Source organism: Globicephala melas, chromosome 12 (assembly GCF_963455315.2).
Source record: "Globicephala melas chromosome 12, mGloMel1.2, whole genome shotgun sequence".
In the NCBI taxonomy this organism is placed as follows: domain Eukaryota; kingdom Metazoa; phylum Chordata; class Mammalia; order Artiodactyla; family Delphinidae; genus Globicephala; species Globicephala melas.
Window position 1 is genome coordinate 70,121,578 of NC_083325.1, and position 21,227 is coordinate 70,142,804.

Genomic DNA, 21,227 nt, shown 5'->3' on the forward strand with positions numbered 1-21,227 from the left:
AAGTCGGGGTGGGAACAAGGAGGCCAGAGAAAGATGGAGAAGGCTGTCACTGGTTCACTGATCACACATCCTGAGCTCCTGCCGCTTGGATGGCAGTGCGCTAAGTACTGTGAAGACACAAAGGAGATGAGACAGGGTCCCTGCCCACCAGAGCTTACAGTCTGGTAAGGAGGTGAGCCAACATAAGACAATTAACCACAACCAAGGAAGTCTGCAATACATGCCCAGTGGAAATGTAGCTCAAAAGTGCTACAGAATGGATGGAGAAGGGCAAGGTCAATTCCCTGCTCAGGAGTAGGGAATATCCTTGCTGGTGGGACTTGGGCTGGCCTTGGAAGAACAGTGTAGATCAGTCCTTCTCAAATTGGAATGTGCATAACAAGCAGCACCTAGGGCTCTTGTTTCAAGATATGATTCTAATTCAGTACAGCCATAGTTGTGTGTGTGTGTGTGTGTGTGTGTGTGTGTGTGTGTGTGCGCGCGCGCGCGCCTGGCATTGAGATTTTGCATTTCTAACAAGCTCCCAGGTGATTCCAATGTGGCTGACCTAAAGACCACACTTTGAGTAGCAAGAGTGTAGGCACTGGTTCATGAACTTGGCCGCACATGGCAATCACACAGAAAGTCAAACAAGAAAACCACTAACAGTCTCACCCTAGAGATCCTGTGTTACTTGGCCTGGGGTGCAACCTTAACATTGGTATTTTTAAAAGCACTTCCCAGATATTCTAACAGGCAGTAAAGTTTGAGCATCACTGACACCAGGGGCATTTATCATTCATTTTGTCCGCCCAGCACCTGAATCCCCGACCCTTAGAGTCAGAGCCCACCCCCACTTTTGAAGCTGAAAACAAGAGATACTCCCTTTCCCTCACTTGCCTGGAATTTGGGCTCCACCAACCAACCCAGACTTTGCAGCGAAAGCTACTGAAAACAAAGAAACAGAGGCTGAACTATATAGACTTAGCAAAGATTTTGCATTGGTGGCAGCTATATTGTTTCAGTGACAATTCTTTTTTTTTTTTTTTAATATTTATTTGGCTGCAAGGGATCTTTTAGTTGCGGCATGCAGGCTTTTAGTTGGGGCATGCAGGATCTAGTTCCCTGACCAGGGGTCAAACCCATGCCCCCTGCATTGGGAGCGCGGAGTCTTAACCACGGGAACACCAGGGAAGTCCCTATTTCAGTGACAATTCTTGGGGCCTGATGCTCAGCAGCAGGGGCTGTAGCACCTTAGCAGACCAATCCTGCTAAGCTTGATTTTGAGCATTGGTCTCGGCTGCAAAGCCTCTCAGACTGGTTCTATAGTCCTGAAAATTGTGATATCATTTAAACACATACACACGCGGCACCCTTTATGGTTAATATAATACAAACTTTAAAACCCACATAGGGCAAATGTGTAGATTAATGTATTGCTATAAAGCAAACACCCTTGTAAACAACATCCATGTCATGATAGGATTTTGCTATCCCCCAAACCCTTCATGTCCCCCTACAATGTATAACTCCTCCATCCCTAAGAATACCCCTCCCTGACTTTTTTTTTTTTTTTTTTTTGTGGTTCGCGGGCCTCTCACTGTTGTGGCCTCTCCCGCTGCAGACCACAGGCTCCGGACACGCAGGCTCAGCGGTCATGGCTCACGGGCCCAGCCGCTCCGCGGCATGTGGGATCTTCCCGGACCGGGGCACGAAGCCGCGTCCCCTGCATCGGCAGGCGGACTCTCAACCACTGCGCCACCAGGGAAGCCCCTTAATATTCTTTATATTATTTCTGTACTTCCCTAAACACATTAAGGTTTAGTTTTGCCTGTTGCTTTTTTTTCCTTTCCATCTTTTGTTAATTTACAATCTCTCTCTCCATTGGAACTTAATTGTTGAAGAGACTGGATCAGTTATCCTGTAAAATTTACCAGTCTGGATTTTGTTGACTGATGTAGTTTAATATATTCCTCTGTCCTTAGATTTCCTGTAAAATTGGTAGTTGGATCTAGGTAAGTTTGACCTGAGGTTTGATCTTTTTTTTTTTTTTTTCTGGCATGGCCTCAGCATAGAAAGTATTGTGTTCTTTGTCAGAAGATAAAATGTCTGGATTTCTCTGAACTTGCACTGGAGACATTTCCACTTTGTACTTCAATGACAATTAATGTTAGAAGTTCCTGAATTTTTTGCTACAGACTTTTTCCTAAGCAACTGTTATTCTCCCTTTGACTAGATGCAACAGGAACACACCACCTCTTTTTATCTTGGTGCTGGAAGTTTCAGACCTAAATTCGATGTCCCAGCAAAACATTCTGACTTGGAGCACTCACATCCCCTACATGACTTGATCTTCGGGAGTCACACTGATCTCAAATCCACCTAGGAAGTTGGCATGAACTTATACCCAGCTGCCTTTGCTCCCCGCCCCTGTATTTTGACTTATTTCACTACTATTATTCACTGCTGTGGCCATTATTAAGTAGCAAAAGTCCCCCTCAAAGTACATAGCCTCAGACAGCCAATTAAGAGAATCGTGAAAAGCAACTTCATCATCATTTACTTCTAGCCACGAGATGGTGTGAAGTAGGAGGAAACAAAATTAACAAGATGGTAAGGGGTAATATAGGTTTCAAGAAAAAAAGTAGTAAACTGTGCTAAGTACTTTTCAAGGGCATTGTTCTTTGTTCGAGGTACCAAGGTTAGGCTAAACGGCTACGTTAACTCGATAAGCTAAGGTTACACCCCAGCGTTCTATCTTTCTGTTGGCTCTGGCGCGTTTGTTTTATTGCCCCCATTATAATCAGTATAACCAAACCTTAGGACCTTATCCTGAGAAACTGTGATATGGAGAAGGTGAAAATAGACTGAGCACTGGCTTGGTTTCGAAATCCAACTCCAGCACCAACTGGCAGTGCAACCTGAAGCACATTACTTCACCACGAGACAGTTTACTTCGTACAAATGGTACTACTTCACCAGGCCGTTGACGACATAACCCAAAGAACAGTGCCACAAGTACCTAATCCACTTCCTAGTAGGCAAGAGACAGTCTTTCTCTTTCACATACTCCCCTGTATATTAAGCCTGCCCTCTGCCATCATTTTAGTCTGGTCTTATTCAAATCGCAATAATTCAGCAACCTTCTGTCTGATCTCTAGAACCCTTGTGTCTCCTCTTCCAACCCACCTAGACTCGCCTTCCTCAAACACACTGCTCTCACCACTCTGCAGGGCTCACCAGGACTCCAATTGCCTATCACATTGTCCAGTTGGACTTATAGTCTGCCACACAAGCAAAGCTTGTTTCTAATGTGCTCGTGGTCTCTTCTTAACCTCCCCTTAGCCCTAGCCATTCAATCCACATACCTGAGGACCAATTCATGTCCCTCCCTCCTCTCTCAAACACCACCCCAACTACTCTCACCAACTGAACCTGCTCTTCTATTAACACAGCACTTAAATCTGGATCACAACTATTTGGCTCTTGTATATGTTCACCTGATCACTAATTCCTTTTGCTTTCTAAACTAGGTCATAAACGTAAGGGCAGAGGCCATGGTCTGTTTTCCTATACCAATCTTAAAGGCAGAAATCATAGGCCCCACCCGAGACACAAAATTCCGTGTTGATGGGAGTGAACGGGGAAGCATTAACATCACTCTAGGTGATCCTTATAAAAACTGCACTATGAGAAAACCTCTATATATCCTTCCAGCAGAGATAATCTTGTCAACAAGTATTTATCTTTATTTATTGACTAATAAGGCCTTAATACAGGATCAAACATTTCTTTCATCAATACTACATATAAAAAAAGCCAAAGTTGTTTTTTATGGTTCACAAAAAAGGTAGGAAACACTTTACATTTTTCAGATAAGAGGACAGTCACTGCTAAAACAAGGGTTCATCCTCCTGCATGGCAGCCTTACCTTGGTGCCCCTGGGTAATCAGCTGACTTCAGTTGGAGCTGGCCTCTGGCACATTCTAGCAAGTGTTAGCTGGGGAGTGACTACGGTTGTACACTTGATGCCAGGATGATTCTGCTTTTAAAATGCAGTGTCTTCCAATGATAGCCCTTGAAATTGCCTTCCCAGCATTCCCTAGTTGAAAGAGTTATTCTCCTTCTATTTCTGCTCCTCTAATATCCAGTTTGCTATTCTGCACTATTTTCAGAAGGAATCCTCCATCTTAAACTCCATAAATAAATGAAAACCAAGCCACGCAGTTGGAAATCAAGTTTTGTTTTTATATGAACAGAAGTAGACCATCTAGAAATATTTCAGTTTATTTAAATTGTTAAGTAGAATATGAAACCGAATTTGTAGCTAGTTACCAGAGAATGGACTTAACTGTTTGGTGTTGAATGAGAACGGCTTCTACACAGGATCCCAAGAGACTTACAGAAAAGGGGGCAAAGCCCTATTATTAAGCAAATAAAACTCATGTTTCAAACAGGTTATACAAAAATTGATTTATACTCCATTTCCCTTTTTTTGATATTTAGAAAGTGCAGATTTAACAAAAGGTAGCCATATCCTTTCTATGTACAATGCCAATTATAAGTATGCAAACAAAACTGTCAGTCTGTTACCCAAAAATCCCAGTGTTTAGCTCTCAAACCTTAAGTCACTGAACTGAGTACGGATTAAAAGAGGGTTAAAAATAAAAAAAGCTACTGCCACATTCCAGATAAAGGAAAGCAACAAACACATTAAAATTAATCTAACAACAGTAGGTTTAACCTAAAACTTTTTGAGAAGCTTAACATCATGTCATTATTATTTTTAATGGAAAATTAAGGATTATTTGGCAATGCTGCTTTTACTAGTAGTAAACAATGATAAAGTGAGGCAAAAAACCTAACAACAACCACCAGTGAGGCATATAAAATCACTTTTAGGGCACTATCTGAAAATTCATGGATGTTCATAGCAGATACGTCCCTATGTTGTTTATGTGAGCCAAGAGGTCATTAAAATGCTACCCACGACACAAAAAGACTTTTCAATGGAAGCTGCTGTCCTAAACTCAGCCTCTGCGAGAAATGAATCATGCTATTCACAATTATTTCAACAAAGGTATCATCTTAGGATGCTAGCAGCATAGCAAACTTAACTTACCCTATCCTAATGATAAGCAATGAAGCAAAATTAGAAAAATGAAGTGAAAAAATGACAGTGTGAGAGAGAGCTACAGTATCTTATCTTCACATGAAAAGCCTTTGTTGTCCTTTTTCCAAATCCATGGTAATACAAGTTTTCCAAAGGGATGTGAAGATAGGACTTAAAATTAATAATATTCTAAAGTACTTCTAAATCTTAAGGTAAAGACAACTTAACACTGAAAGAATGTTCTTCGAAGGCCAAATCTCAATATATTTGGCAAACATGTTAATAAATTTCACTCCTCCTTCCCACCTTTTTGAAACAACCTTGACTGGGCTACCAAACTGCTAGAGGAGTTGCCAAAATGGAGACCATTCAAATTTAGGTTAAGAGATTTATTCTAGGAAAGTGAATAGGCTATACACCTAATTAGAAAGACAAACCACAACACCCTCCAAACACTAGTGCATGCAATTAACTCTTCCATTTCATAAACTCAGTGGAGAGACAGGAAGGGAACAAAGAGGGAAAGAGAAGAGGAACATGAAGTCGAACAGCAAATGAAGGAATCTGGGACAGAAGCTTTAGGGGAGAGAGAAAATGAGGGGAGGACACAGTTAACTGACATTTGATAACAGGCAGTTAGAATTTATCTTTCAGTTTACTTAGCAAGTTAAATCAGTGCTTTATGTTAAACTCGACAAACCTGCTAGTTTACCCCTTTCATTTTTAAATAAATCATACCACAGGGTGGTGGGGGAGAAGCAAATAAAGCAGCATGCAGGAAGAGACACAAGGAAAAAGTGGCCAAGGAAAAGAATCGGTGGCAGGAATAGTTTTAATTATAAAGGCCACTTAAAATGAGACTCCACAAACCAAAGCTATCATTTCTGCATTATCCTTTGTCCTCAATTAACTACTTTGAAAATTACAGCCAAGCAGACCACAAACATTATAATGCTTTATGTTTTGATGATATGTCTCCTGCACATGCTTCCACCAAAACAAAAAAAGGAAAAACCAAAGAAGTTCCTTTCCACGTAAGGCACAGGACAAAATCAACCCCATTTACATACACAAGGCGAAAATGAGTGTTTTCCTGGCTTCTGTTTCTTTTGCTATCACATGTCTATAGATTATAGGGACTCAAGCACATTATCCATGACAGAAAATTCCACTGTTGTACAAAATAAAATTGTTAATTCTAACTTTTATTCTTATACAATTTGCAGAATAGAGTTGAAATGATTGCTATAGGTTTTAATGTTGATAAGAACTGGACTATAATACAACTGAAATGCAGTGGTGAGCTGAGCAAGTACATTTAAAAATGAACTCACAGACATGATTTTTCTATACATTTTTTTGTTTGAAGAAAATTATAAAGTCAGCAAGCAGTCACAGATGAAAGAACAAATAAAACAGGTGGACTAGGAGTTAAAAGATGAGGAACAAAAATATCTGTTGAAGAGTTAAAAATGGACAGAGTGGTTTATTTTGCAGCAGGAAGAGGAAACAGGGTGGTGGATGGCAACTGATGGAACAGGAGAGCGTTCAGCAACATTTGCTCTTCCAGCCTGTCACGCCTCCTCCACTGCTGATATCTACGTTTTCACTGTTGGGCTCTTTTACAGGGGTCTGGAACAAACACACAAGGAAAGCAACCCGTGAAAAAACACTGCCATGGATAAATCAAGATTTAACAGCAATATTCTCACAAATGTTAATTTATGTAACAGTGCAATTACAGTCACATGAGATAGGTTTTCTCTCCCATGCAAAGTAAAGAAATGGAAGTTTTGTTTTTGATCTTCATTTTGCCTTTTTCTTCCAAGTTGTGAAATGTCTTGAGGCCTCCTGGCTTTCCTTTGTAGAACTTCTGAAATCTTCTCTGCCCTAACTCTTGTGAAGAGAGGTGTATTATCTCCTGGCCTGACCCCTGAGTATTTAGTACTTAAAAAGCATCATCAAGCATATGTATAAAACCAATGTTGGATCATGTCTAACTTCAGAGAAGTGAAACAGCCCTTTTCTGTTTAGTTTTACTTGCCTTTTGAGATTGGAGCTTGTATTTCCATAGCATTGCTTTAAAAAGGCAATTTTAACCATGATACATTAAGTGGAGGGAATAGGGTGGGGCAGAATGCAAAGTTGTATAATTCATGTTAAAAATGGATACAGAAAAAAATCAAAATGAGAGACACCAAAATGTTAATAGTAGTAACCCCTTAGGTGGTGGGTTTATGAATTATTTTATTTTCCTCTTTGTATAATCCTGTATTACCCCAACATCCTAAATATTACTTGTATAATCAGAAGAATATACTATTTTAAGTGGATAGCCTATACTATATGTATGAAAGCAGAATTCATTTTAGGGATAGCATACCTACAGCAAAGTATACAAATCTTAACTGTGCTTGATGGATTTTTAATATATGCTGTGAAACCACCAGATCAAAATATAGAACATATATAATATGCCCCCAGAAGGCTCCCTTGTGTCCCTTTCCAGTCAGTACTACCCTCCTAAAGGTAACCAATACTCTGATTTCTACCACCATAGATTAGTTTTTTCTGTTTTTGACCTTCATATACATGGAACCATATTTCATGTATTCTTTTGTATCTGATTTCTTTTTCCTTTTACTCAGTGTCAGCCTATGCAATTTATCCTGTGTGATTTATCCATGCTGTTGTGTAACAGTGTTCATCATGAATGGAATTTTAAAAGCTAGGATATAAGTGGGAACTTATTTTCTCATGGAAACAATATAAAGTTAAGGTAGTTCAAGGGGAAAGAACTAAAATAATTTCTAAAACTCACATAGCCCAAGAGAGGCCTGCTGAATTCATACAGAGGTGAAATTTCTACTTGCACTTTGAGCTAACCCACCTAATCTCACTGCCTTATGGAATTCTTCTTTTCACTGTATGTTAAAGATGCAAGTTTTGCATTAAAAAGGTCTTTGTGAAAAATGCACAGAAGAGAAAGAGGCAGCTCAGCACCTGGCCACAGAAAAAAAAGTTGCATAGGAAGTACTCTTTCTCTGGGACTCCTGGGTGTGGGTCAGTTAAAGATATATGGGTGCTTATAGCCAGGGAGGTCACTACATTTATTCAGTTAGCATATCACTCACAGTCTGTCCTTGCACAATTTAACTTAGACCCTTGAAACAGACTCTCAAAAAAAGGGCCAATAACTAAACAGCAAAAGCGGGCAAAAGAATAAACAAAAAAGTTTACAGAAAAGGAAACACAAAAGTGCTTCGTAAACATATCTTTAAAAATGCTCATATTATTCATAAGAGAGCTGCAAATTATATCTGTGTTTTTCACCTGTCAGGTTGGAAAACATCTGAAAGTCTTATAATTCACTATGTTGGTCAAGAGTTTGAGTAAACAGACATTCTCATATATTGCTGGCAGGAGTATAAAAGGGTACAGCCCTCAGGCAGAAGGTGGCAAGCATGTATCAGAATTATAAATGTACTATATGCTCTTTGGCTACTTCTGGGAATCTGTCCTTCAAATATACTTGCACATGTGTAAAATAATATAAAGATTATTCACTACAACACAATTTATGAGATCATAAGGCTGAAAATCACCTAAATGTCCCTCACTGGGAAACCTGTTTAATTATAATAGACTACTCAAAGGAGTAGCACTCGGTTATTTTAAAAATGGAACTATTTTACTTATATTAAGTGCCAAACAGTGCAGAGCATGTTGCCTTACGTGTTTTTTTTTCTTTAAAAAAAAAAAGGGGGGGCTTCCCTGGTGGCACAGTGGTTGAGAGTCCGCCTGCCGATGCAGGGGACACGGGTTCGTGCCCCGGTCCGGGAAGATCCCACATGGCGCGGAGCGGCTGGGCCCGTGAGCCATGGCCGCTGAGCCTGCGCGTCCGGAGCCTGTGCTCCGCAACGGAAGAGGCCACAACAGTGAGAGGTCCGCGTACCGCCAAAAAAAAAAAAAAGGGGGGGGGGGAAGGATGGGAATAAAATGTATATATATTCATATTTACTCATATATTAGTAACTAAGAAATTAATTATTGGTTGCCCATGGGGGAGGGATGAGGAGTTGGGGGAATATAGTGAGAAACTTCTCTGTATGTTTACTCTTTTTATTTTAAATGTCTGAATCATGGGAATAAATTATCTATTCAAATAATTAAGTTTTAAATGTTTTAAATTGCTTTCATTCTAAAGTTCTTTTTTCTTTTATCAACTCAGGAGAAAAAGCACTGCACAGAAGGTTGCTAGTCAGGAATCACTACTGTATTTTACATCTTTTAAAGCAAGTTTACATTTGATGTTTTAACTCATAACTTTATCACACTGAAAAGTGCATGTATGTGTATGGGGAAAAAACGCTGCCTCACAATTGGGCCTGCCTACCTGGGGAAGACTCTAGACTGAGATCTTTCTTTATTGGTGCATCCATACCTTTTAACCTTTAATATGATAAGGAAGATCTACCTCACTGACACACAAATTATATGCCTATATAGCACTATTTTTTTGAAATGCAAAGATTTGGAAGCAGATCAAGGGATATAATACAGAAAGAAGTCAGAAACAATGGAGAAGACCAAATTTCCAGAAAGAGAAAAAACACAGAGAACACGGGTATTTCAGGAAGTTTTGTTATAATTCCTATAAGTACTGAAATAATTTTTCACTGTAACCCACCAATCTCAGAAATACAAAGTATTATACTTTCCACCAATTAAAGTATTTTTCTATCTGTTATTCCCTTCATTTAATTAAAAATACAAATGTTTTTTCGTAGTCTACCTAGTATTTTTCTGTTCTACTTTAATTTTTGTTTCTTACAGGAATCTTTTAAAATAAAAATATATTTCCTCAAGGAATTCTAATGGGTTTTTACCTATATCCAGCTGTGTAAAAATATTTTTTAAATTGTTTTTATAACTTTAAAAAGAAGCAAGTTAAAATTTCAAAACAAAACTGTACATGAAGTAAAAGTGATTCTGTCCTGTATCCCCTTCCCCTTCCCACCATCACGCTAGAGTACTCACTAGATAGAGTCTGGTATATATCCTTCCAGATCCTTATTTGCTAAGCATAACCAAATGTGTGTGTGTATATGTGTACATGTGTTTTTGGTATCACATATAATTTTTAAAAGATCATTTACCACACATGTTATATCCTAACTTGCTTTTTATTACTCAATATGTCAATACATTATAGATATCAGACATGATATGCAGGATGTCAGCAGATGTGAACAGGCACAACTTTTGTAGTTACTCTAAACAGCAATAAGTGATAACTGTTTTTTCTAGTTTGAACACTATAGTAAACAGATAGCTCTCCCCTCAAAAAAATTAAGTTGCTTGGTTCCTCAGAAATTTCATTAGATTTACACTCGATAATACCATCTCTATTACAGCTTAGATTTATATGTGTGTGTGTGTATGAAATTTGAGGGGCTTTTTGGGGGCGGGGAAATACTGATATCTCAAGTATAAAAATAGGTTACCAGAAGCAATTAAATTTTCTCCTATACAATGCTTGCTCCTCCCTCAGGATTGTGTCAGATTTTCTCTATTTTACTTGCATTTTAAATACACCATAAGATTGAATAGCGAATTCAGGACTCATAACCTTAATTCATAACTGTGTATTTTATCTAGTCATTTGAGGGGAAAATATGAAAATCAGATTTCCCAATTTTGCTACAAGTTACTTGTACTGGCAAATTTTGGGATTCACGAATTAAACCCAGAAAGTAACCTCGAGGTAAAATTCCCCGAGATCAATTTTCAGCTTTTTTTTTTTTTTTTTTTTAACCTTACAAGTTGAAATGATTGGGTAAATGAAATTTGGGGGCAGACTTACTCTATTTATTCAGTATATAGTATATACATGCCCCTCACTGGCACATCTGAGAAATGACTATATAGAAGAATAGTGCTTTTGTAGCAATAACTACATCATAGATTCACCTCTTATCTTAAGTTTTTTATCTATGGGAATGCAAAGGATATATAAGAGAAATGAAACAGAAGAGCCATAACACCATGGACCAGACAAAAAGTTGGAAAAAGGAGTATGAAATTAGGCTAGAGACTGAGTACTGGAGCTCAGAGTGTCAACTGTTACCACTGACTAGATCCTAGAGATTTCTAGATGGCTGCCTGTTCCTTCCAGTTCCTTTCTTTACTTTGGAGGATTATATATTGGTGATGGGTAAACGTTTAGAAACAATACCACCCAAACCCAATTTCTGTATGTAAATCTAGTACTTTAGAAAACATGAAATGTTCAAATGTGACACCAGGCACCTTAGCAGTAAAAAAAAAAAAAAAAAAGAAAAGAAAAAAGAAAAAGAAAAAAGAAATTTACCTTTCGAAGGATATCTTCAGCTAATGTGAGGAACGCCTTTTCGATGTTTATATTTGCTTTTGCACTAGTCTCAAAAAATCTAATACCATGCTCTCTTGCAATCTAAAATAGAAGCAAAATATCATCATAAAATTATCAAGTATAGGTTACCAATTGATGACTTTAGCATCCTAAAGGAAACAGTAATATTATTCTAAAGGTAGTAATCTCAACTAGGTTATCTAAAATGAACAGATTATTTCAATGGGTCAAGACTCAAATGGTCAAGCTCCTTAGAAAACAAACAAAAATTCACTCAAATGATAAGCTATCATTTCCTATAGCATTTTTAAAAGGATGCAAATAGCTCAAGTGCACTCCACTACCACTAACATAAAAACAATCAAATGCAACACCATCTTCACAAAGAAAGGGCAGCATATTAGTCTCATTCAGAGCTTTTTACCTGTTCTCCTTTTCCTTTAGGTACAACTCTTTTATCATCCATATCACACTTGTTTCCTAGTAACATTCTTTCCACATCTTCATTGGCATGCTAAAATGAAATAAAAATTTAATTTACACACTACCATGAATTATGGCTTAATAAAAATGACTTTATAGGAGGCTGTCTAGTTTCTAGAAACATTCTCAACAAGAGAGGACATATGCAAAAGATCTGAAACTGTAATTTCTTACACATAGTCTAAATCCAAGCTGGATCACGATTTTAGATAATGTGTATTACCCTATAAGAAACCTTAGTTTAAAATTCTATAGAGCCCTTAGTCTCAAAAAGTCACATTGCTAGGGGAGTCCATGCACAAAAATCAGTTAAAAACAAATGTTGCTCCACTGAAATCCTAATGAAATCTTTTGCACAAATAGGAAAATCCATCTCTAAAATTCATGTGGAATATCAAGGGACCCTGAATAGCCAAAACAATCTTGAAAAGAAGTACAAAGTTGGAAGATTCACACTTACTTCCTGATTTCAAAACTTACTACAAAGCTACAGTAATCAAAACAGTGTGCTCCTGGCAATAAGGACAGACATGGACAAAAAGAACAGAATAGAGATACCCGAAATAAACTCTTGTGTACACCATCAAATGATTTTCAACAAGAGTGCCAAGACCATCCAATGGGGGAAAGGACAGTCTTCTCAACAAGTGGTGTTGGGAATACCAGATATCAACATGCAAAAGAATGAAGTTGGACCTTTAACTTACAACACCATACTCAAAATTGGATCAAAGACCTAAATAGAAGACCTAAATCTATTAAACTCTTAGAAAAAAACATAGGGAAAAAGTTTTATCACCTTGGAATTGATTTCTCAGATATGACACCAAAAGCATAAGCAACAAAAAAGAAAAAACAGATAAATTGTACGTCATCAAAATTAAAAACTTCTATGTGTCAAAGATCACTATCAGCAGAATGAAAAAGCAACCCATGGGATGGGGAAAATATCTCAAATTGTCTATCTTTGGCCCAATGCACCTTTCCCTGAAATATCCCTGCAGCAACACAATTATGTTCTCTGGACACCAAAAGTAATTTACGAGACTTGGTTTGTCTTAAATTTGAATCCATCATATTATTTCCACCAGCCCCATCCTCATCTGGATACCTTCTACTCATCTTTTCAGGTCTCAGCTTAAACGTCACTGCCTATTTCAAGACTGTTTGGCTATTCTGGGTACCCTGAATTTCCATATGAATTTTAGAATCAGCCTGTCAACTCCCGCCGCTATCCGAAAGAAGCAGCTGGGATTTTGATAGGGATTTCACTAAATCCTCAGAACACTTTGGGCAGTACTGCCATTTTAACAATATGGAATCTTCCAATTCATGGACATAGGATGTCTTTCCAATTATTTAGATATTCTTTAGTTTCTTTTAACAACATTTTATGGTTTTCAAAGCCTTGTGCTTCTTTGGTTAAATTTTTCTTATTTTTTTCTTTTTGATGCTACTATAAATAAAATTATATTCTTAATTTCATTTTTTGATTATTTGCTGCTAATGTATATAAATACAACTGATTTTTGTATACTAATCTTGCTTCCTACAACCGTACTGAACTTGTTTATTAGTTCTAATAGTTTTATTTTTTGGTGGAAGTGTGTGGATTCCTTAGGATTTTCTATATACAAGATCATACCATTTACAAATATAGTTTTACTTTCCAATCTGGGTGCTCTTTTTTTTCTTTGCCTAAATGCCCTGGCTAGAACCTCTAGTACAATGTTAAACAGTAGTGGCCAGAGCAGGCATCCTAATCATGTCCTTGACTGTATGGGAAAGGATGATGTTGTCTGTGGGATTTTCACAGATGTCTTTTAGATTTTGCCAAATGGGTTTTTTTGCGTGTGTCTGTTGACAAGATCATATGGTTTTCATCTTTTATTAATATGGTGAATTACATTATTTCATACGTTGCATTCCTAGGTAAATTTCTCTTGACCATGATATATATAATCTTTTCTTAAATGTTGCTGGATCAATTCAGCTGTTAAAGTTTAAATTTCTACAACACATTAAAAATTAGACAAAGTCTATCTCTTATATATCAGAAAAACAGATTTTTTTTTTTAATGGCTGGGTTTTACGTATGTTAGTTCTCATGCTGGGAAACTTAAGCCATCCAGCCTACCAAGTTAAATGTATGACCCTGTGGTATAATAAAAAACATATTTTTGGTCTTTGTTCCTATTCCTGGCACAGTGCTCCTAATTTGCTGAGTGATAGGAGTGTCTTTTGTTATTCATAACAAGCCTCTTTCTGTTTACCTAAATTTATGCTAATAGAGGACTCTCAGCAGGGCCTCTACAGAGTTTCACAATGGAGGCTGGTCACCAGAGGAACCAAACACTGAGGGTTCAGACTTTTAACCCCCACCCGCCACGAGGTGAAGGGGGCTAGAGATTAGGGTCAATCACCAGAGGTCAGTGATTTAACTATCATGACTACGTAACGAGGCTCCCATTAAAACCTGGAAACAATGAAGTTAGGGTATCTTCTGTGTTGGTGAACACATCAAGGTGCCAAGAGGGTTACATGTCCAGAGACAGCCTAGAAGCTCTGCATTCTCCAACCCCCATACACTGTCTATGCATTTCTTCCATTTAGCAGTTCCAGAGTTGTGTCCTTTATAATACAATTGTAAGTATAGCTCTTTCCTGAGTTCCATGAGTCATTTTAGCAAATTACCGAACCACAAAATGGGTCATGGGAACCTCCAAATTTGTAGCCAAGTCACACAGAAGTGCAGGTAGCCTGGGGGACCCAGAACTTGCATTTGAAGGAAGAGCAGTCTTGTGGGACTGAGTCCTTAAACCTGTGGAGTCTGACACTAAGACTGAGTAATTAGTGTCAGAACAGGATTGAATTGTAGGACATCCAGTTGATGTCACAGAATTGGAGAATCGGTTGCTGCTGGAACACTGCACAGTATCTCTATATAAATTGCTCTTATTACACATGCTACTTGGCCAGACAATAAAATAAAGGCTAAGGAAATTTTAAAATGGAGGCTTTGTTTTTGGTTTCAAAATCTGTCTCATTAACAGATTATTAAATACTAACAGACTTCTTGTAGCAATGGCAAAGTTAGTAATAAGCCCTTAGGATTGTTACCATTGAAGATATTATTACCTTGGGTCTAATACTGGCTTAAGACTTGGTCTTTGTGTTTCCAGCCAAAAGTTGCTTTAAAGAGGTTTTTTATTTTTGGCCGTGCCACACAGCTTGCGGGATCTTAGCTCCCCGACCAGGGATCAAACCCGGGCCCCTTGCAGTAGAAGTGCAGAGTCCTAACCACTGGACTGCCAGGGAATTCCCAAGAGTTAGTCTTAATGAAATTCAAAGCATAGAAGGTAGAAATAAGACATGAAAAATAATTCCAACAAGAAGCTACCTATGCTGCAGCACAGAAACAGGCAAGCTTTGACACATTACCTTATAAAAACTGACATCTTCACGTGCAATGATATGGCACTATTTTCTTGGTTAGCATTTTACTGTATTAGTACTCTGTATCTTTCAAAATGTCTAGAAGTGATACGGTATTTCCATAACTTAAAAATACGTTTTTATTTATTTATTTTTGGCATGCCACATGGCTTGTGGGATCTTAGTTCCCTGACCAGGGATTTGAACCCGGGCCACAGCAGTGAAAGTGCCAAGTCCTAACCCATGGACTGCCAGGGAATTCCCAAAAATACGTTTTTAAAATTACTATTGAAAATGTAATTCATTCATTCAATAAAAATTCCCCAAGAAAGAATTCATTTAGACAGGTGTGTAAAACCACTGGTAGCTTCTAGTTGGGGCCATCTTACAAGATGACCGTATAGAGTTTCTGGGTAATCTGGTAATTGCCTTGGATGGGGTTCAAAACAGATCTGCCCAAAATTTTAAGAAAAAGGTAGGCAAAAAATAACATTACCCTGTAAACAAGTAGAAATATTCAACAGTAATGATAGCAAACACTATAAGATCAACTGGAATATTTATTCTTCTTAACCAAGGACACAAATGTGTGTTTATGTAGGGTTTACGCAATTTCTAGGTCTTACCTCATCTATGTTTCTAAGCCATTTGCTGATGTTTTCAAAACTTTTACCATTGGTGATGTCATATACTAGCATGATACCCATTGCTCCTCTGTAGTAGGAGGTTGTGATGGTGTGAAATCGCTCCTGGCCTGCCGTATCCCTGAAATAAACAACCAATAATTTGCACTGAGCAGTTGATATTACTAAGTTCTAGATAAAGGGCAAAACAGTAGAATAGTTTGGTAAAATAGAGATTAAAATCCACTATATGACACAAAACAAAATAGAACCACCACTCATTTAATTCTTAAATAGTATACAATTAAGGTTATTTGTAAACATATATATGTGCAAATACTTTTTAGTCTAAGGAAATTAACAACCTACCAATACTGGATGAAAATCTGAAAGGGAGAACAGTACAAAGTGACATAAAATTCTTTTTAAAGTTATTTAAAGACGAATACCAGCAAGTGTGATAAAAACTCTTGGAATTCCATTTATTTAGTGATCTAGTTCCACAATGTAATACAAAAGCTTGTGGAATTTTGAGAACATTAAAGGACTACACCATAGTATAGCCACATTTATCTTTAGAATCATTTACAAAAAGTTGTAAAGATAACCTCATTTATAAATAACAGGACAGAAATACGTAAACAGTAGTATTTTTCAATGCTTTCAAGCTAAAGATATTTTGCTCCTGTAATTTTTCCCTCATTTGCATCACCAATTCCTTTTTATGGATCATTATAATTATAATTAGCATATGTACATGTTTAAGTCTCCCCCCCCTTTCTTAAAAAATTTATTTATTTTTGGCTGCGTTGGGTCTTTGTTGCTGTGCGCGGGCTTTCTCTAGTTGCGGCGAGCGGGGACTACTCTTTGTTGTGGTGTGCGGGCTTCTCATTGCAGTGGCTTCTCGTTGTAGAGCACGGGCTCTAGGCGTGTGGGCTTCAGTAGTTGTGGCACGCGGGCTCAGTAGTTGTGGCTTGCAGGCTCTAGAACACAGGCTCAGTAATTGTGGCGCACGGGCCCAGCTGCTCCGCAGCATGCGGGATCTTCCCGGACCAGAGCTCGAACCCGAGTCCCCTGCATTGGCAGGCAGATTCTTAACCACTGCGCCACCAGGGAAGTCCCTCCCCTATCTTTTCTAAAAAAAGCAAAATTCAAACAAACAAAAAACCCCACTCTCAACCCCACATCCCTCCAACTAACACTGCATTTCTCTGTTCCCCTTCCCAGCAAACTTCTTTTTAAAACTTTTGTTTTAAAATAACTACAGCCTCACAGGAAGTTTCGAAAACAGTACAAAGAAGTCCTGTGTATCCTTTACCCAGTTTTTCCCAATGGTAACATCTTACATCATAGTACAAAAAGAAATTGACACTGGTACAATCTACAGACATTATTAGAGTACTGTTCTCTGCAATTTTATCACATGTATAGAGTTGTGTAGTCACTGCCATAAAGAAGGCAGAAAACTGTTGTATCACTCACTCCTCTCTCTACCTCCTATATAGTCCCTACACTCTGGCTAATAATCTGTTTTCCATTTCTCTACTTTTGCCATTTCCAGAATGTTATATAAATGGAATCATGCATAATGCAACCTTTTGAAACGGTTGTTTTCACTTTTTCCAGCATAATGCCCTTGAGATCTACCCAAGTTGTTGCATGTAATACTAGTGTGTTTCATTTTAGTGCTGGGTAGTATTCCACTGAATGGACTCATCACAATTTGTTTAATCACTCACCTGTGTAAGGATATTTGGGTCGTTTTTAGTTTTTGGCTATTACAAATAAAGTTGCTATGAACATTCGTGTACAAGTTTCTGTGTGTACATAAGTGTTCATTTCTCTGGGATGAACACCCAGGAATGTTCCTGCTGCGTCAGATGGTAAGTATATGTTTAACTTTATAAGAAATTGCCAGTAGTAGCTACTAGAGTAGCTATACTACTTTAATACATCCCCACTAGCAATGTATGAGAGACCCAGTTTCTTTGCATCCTCATCAGCATTTGGTGTTCTCACTATATTTTATTTTAGTTGTACTAATAGGGCATGCAGTGATATCTCATCATCATTTTAATTTGTATTTCTCTACGGCTAATGATGTTATACCCTTTTTCATGTAGTTATCTGCAATCCATATATCCTCTCCGGTGAAATGTCTATTCGTGTCTTTTGCCTATTTTCTTTCTTTTTTTTTTTTAGCTGCACAGTGCAGCATGCAGGATCTTAGTTCCCCAACCAGGGATCAAACCCGTGTCCCCTGCAGTGGAAGCACAGAGTCCTAACCAGTGGACCACCAGGGAATTCCCTCTTTTGTCTATTTTCTAATTGGATGGTTCCCCCCACCCCTTTTTTTTTAACTATTGAGTGTTGAGAGTTCTTTTTACATGTAAGTCCTTTGTCAGGTTATGTGGTTTGGGAATATTTTCCCAAAGAGTCCGCCTGCCGATGCAAGGGACACGGGTTCGCACCCCGGTCCGGGAAGATCCCACATGCTGCGGAGCAGCTGGGCCCGTGAGCCATGGCCGCTGAGCCTGCACGTCCGGAGCCTGTGCTCCGCAACGGGAGAGGCCACAACACTGAGAGGCCCGCGTACCACAAAAAAAAAAAAAAAAAAAGGTATACAGGTTTGGAAGGAAGACATAAAACTGTCTTTGTTCACAGATGACATGATCATCTATGTGGAAAATCTGAAAGAACTGGCCAAAAAAAAAAGTAGAAACAACCTAAATGTTCATCAACTAATGAATGGGTAAATAAAATGTAGTATATCCATACAATGGAATATTATTCAGCCATAAAAAGGAACGAAGTACTGATATATGCTACAACATGGGTGAACCCTGATAACATTATGTTCAGTGAAAGAAATCAGACACAAAAGATCACATATTGTAATATAATTCCACTTATATGAAATATCCAGAACAGGAAAATCTACAGAGACAGAAAGTAGGTTAGTGGTTACCCTGGATGAAGGGTTTGGGCAGGATGGAAAAAGGCTGCTAAAGGGTATGGGTTTCTTTCCAGAAGTATAAAAATGTTCTAAAATTGTGATCATGGTGAATATACCTTGCAAATATACTAAAAAACTATTTAATTGTATACTTTAAATGGGTGAATTATAAGGTATGTGAATTATGTCTCAATAAAGCCATTACAAAACAAGTAAACAAACGGAAAACATGACTAGGCTTAAAAAAACAAACTAAAAATTCCAATGGCGATTCATTATAACCAGAACCAATCCCAAAATCCTTACCCTGAAGTTTACAAAGTATTACAGGATTTGTACTTTTCACCAGCACCCCCCCCCCAAATTCTGAGGCACTCTTTTCCCTGACAGCTAGAACCACATTTTTTCATGTCTCCAAATTCACAAGCTTGGTCTCACCAGAGAGCTTCTGTACTAGCTGTGCCCACAGTCCTGTACATGGTTGGCACCTCATCTTTGCATTTTAACCATCACCTTATCAGAAGCCTTCTCTGCCCATCCAATTTAAATAGTCATCCAGTCTCTCTCTATTCCATCTCCTTGCTTTACCTCTCTGCAAAGCACTTATTATAGATTTATTTACTGTCTCCCATGTCCTCTAAAATGTAGGTTACATCAGAGATTTGTTTGTCTTGTTCACTGCAAAATCCAGAGTATCTACATGGTGAATAAACACTCAAATGTTTGTTAATGAGTCAGTATTTCAGAATCTTACCTAGCAGTCCTTTATTATATTTTAGAATCAAGGCATTCCAATTTAGTTACATGACCCTTAAAAACGTACATTTTTAAAAATAGTGCTTATATGTCTAAAAATATGAGTAGCAAGGAACGTAAAAGAACTACCAGGGCTTCCCTAGTGGTGCGTGGTTGAGAGTCCGCCTGCCGATGCAGGGGACACGGGTTCGTGCCCCAGTCTGGGAAGATCCCACATGCCGCGGAGCGGCTGGGCCCGTGAGCCATGGTCACTGAGCCTGCGCATCCGGAGCCTGTGCTCCGCAACGTGAGAGGCCCGAGTACCGCAAAAAAAAAGAACTACCAATACGTTAATATTCCTTACATTTAATCACAGTGTGCATTATATGTTCATATATCTGACACCTATCCATTTATCCATCAATTCAAATATATACTGAGGGTCTACCATGTGCTAGGCATTATGCAAGAACACACACAGAACATGGGTCTGGAGTCAGATCCAACTTTATTGTCAGGTTCCAATCCTTCCAGCTGAGTGACCTTGAAGGTATTTAACCTCCCTGGATCTTTGGGGTTTTTTTTTTACAAACAAAGTAGTAGGGATAACTAAAGTAAAATTTTATAATTAATTTGTATTTATTATAGATAACCCCAAAGAATCTATAGTATAAAAATATGCAAACATGTAATAATATCATTATATGTGACCCAAAATTTAATTGTGCTTTTAAAATGTCCTAAGTCAAAACCATCTCTACAGAGATGCTCTATGTCTATGGTATTCAGAGCTCTCTCAAGTTAATAGTTGTGTGTGTTTAAGCTATAATCAAAATTGTTTCACAAGCAAAACCCTGGCTTTGCCTGAAGCCTATTTCTGTATGAAAGTAATATAATATGTTTTTTTATTTAGCCAAGTTAAAGGTTTGGCTGGACTTTTCAATTTTCTTAAGAGAATCTCAGCCCTGTCATACAAATTTCTGGAGTTACACTTCTTCAGAGGGTGAAAAGTGTCAAGAAGACAAAAAGTAAAGAGACTAGGGGCTGATGCTGGGGATGGTGCAAACAAGTGAAATTTTAAACAGAGTAGAGGAAGTGAAGGGAATAAGGAAGTGAGCCATACAAATATGTGGGAGCAATGGTATTCCAAGAAGGGGAAAGAACAAGTGCAAAGGTCCTGAGGCATGGTTGAGGAATAGAAAGGAGATCAATGTGACTGGAATGGAAGGGGTGAAGCCAGACTAGCAGGAGATCAGAGAGGTGGTGGGGCGGGAGTGCAGATCATGTAGGATCTTATAGGCCTCGGCAAGCATCGCAGCTTTTCCTCTGAGTGAGATGGGAAGTCTATTGGAGAGTTTTACGAAAAGAAATAACTTAATCTGGGTTTAAAAAAAAACTGTTCTGTCTACTGTGTTAAAAATGGGTGTGTGTGCAAAAGCAGAGTTAGGAGGTAATGTAATACCTATCCAAAAAAATGACATTTAAGAAAAACCATCTAATAGACTTGCT

The 21,227-nt window shown here is 38.2% G+C and overlaps 1 protein-coding gene across 1 annotated transcript in view; it reads right to left on the reverse strand.

Annotated features, from left to right (window-relative positions):
- Positions 1-6,279: 6,279 nt before the first annotated feature.
- RAB10 (RAB10, member RAS oncogene family) overlaps positions 6,280-21,227 on the reverse strand; it is a 73,645-nt gene continuing 58,697 nt past the window's right edge. The window contains exons 3-6 of the mRNA XM_030858205.3: positions 16,031-16,169; positions 11,911-12,000; positions 11,466-11,567; positions 6,280-6,724 (exon numbers count right to left, since the gene is read on the reverse strand). Of these exons, the coding sequence (XP_030714065.1) occupies positions 6,641-6,724; positions 11,466-11,567; positions 11,911-12,000; positions 16,031-16,169 (415 nt within the window). The 3' untranslated portion in view covers positions 6,280-6,640. The remainder of the gene's footprint in view (positions 6,725-11,465; positions 11,568-11,910; positions 12,001-16,030; positions 16,170-21,227) is intronic.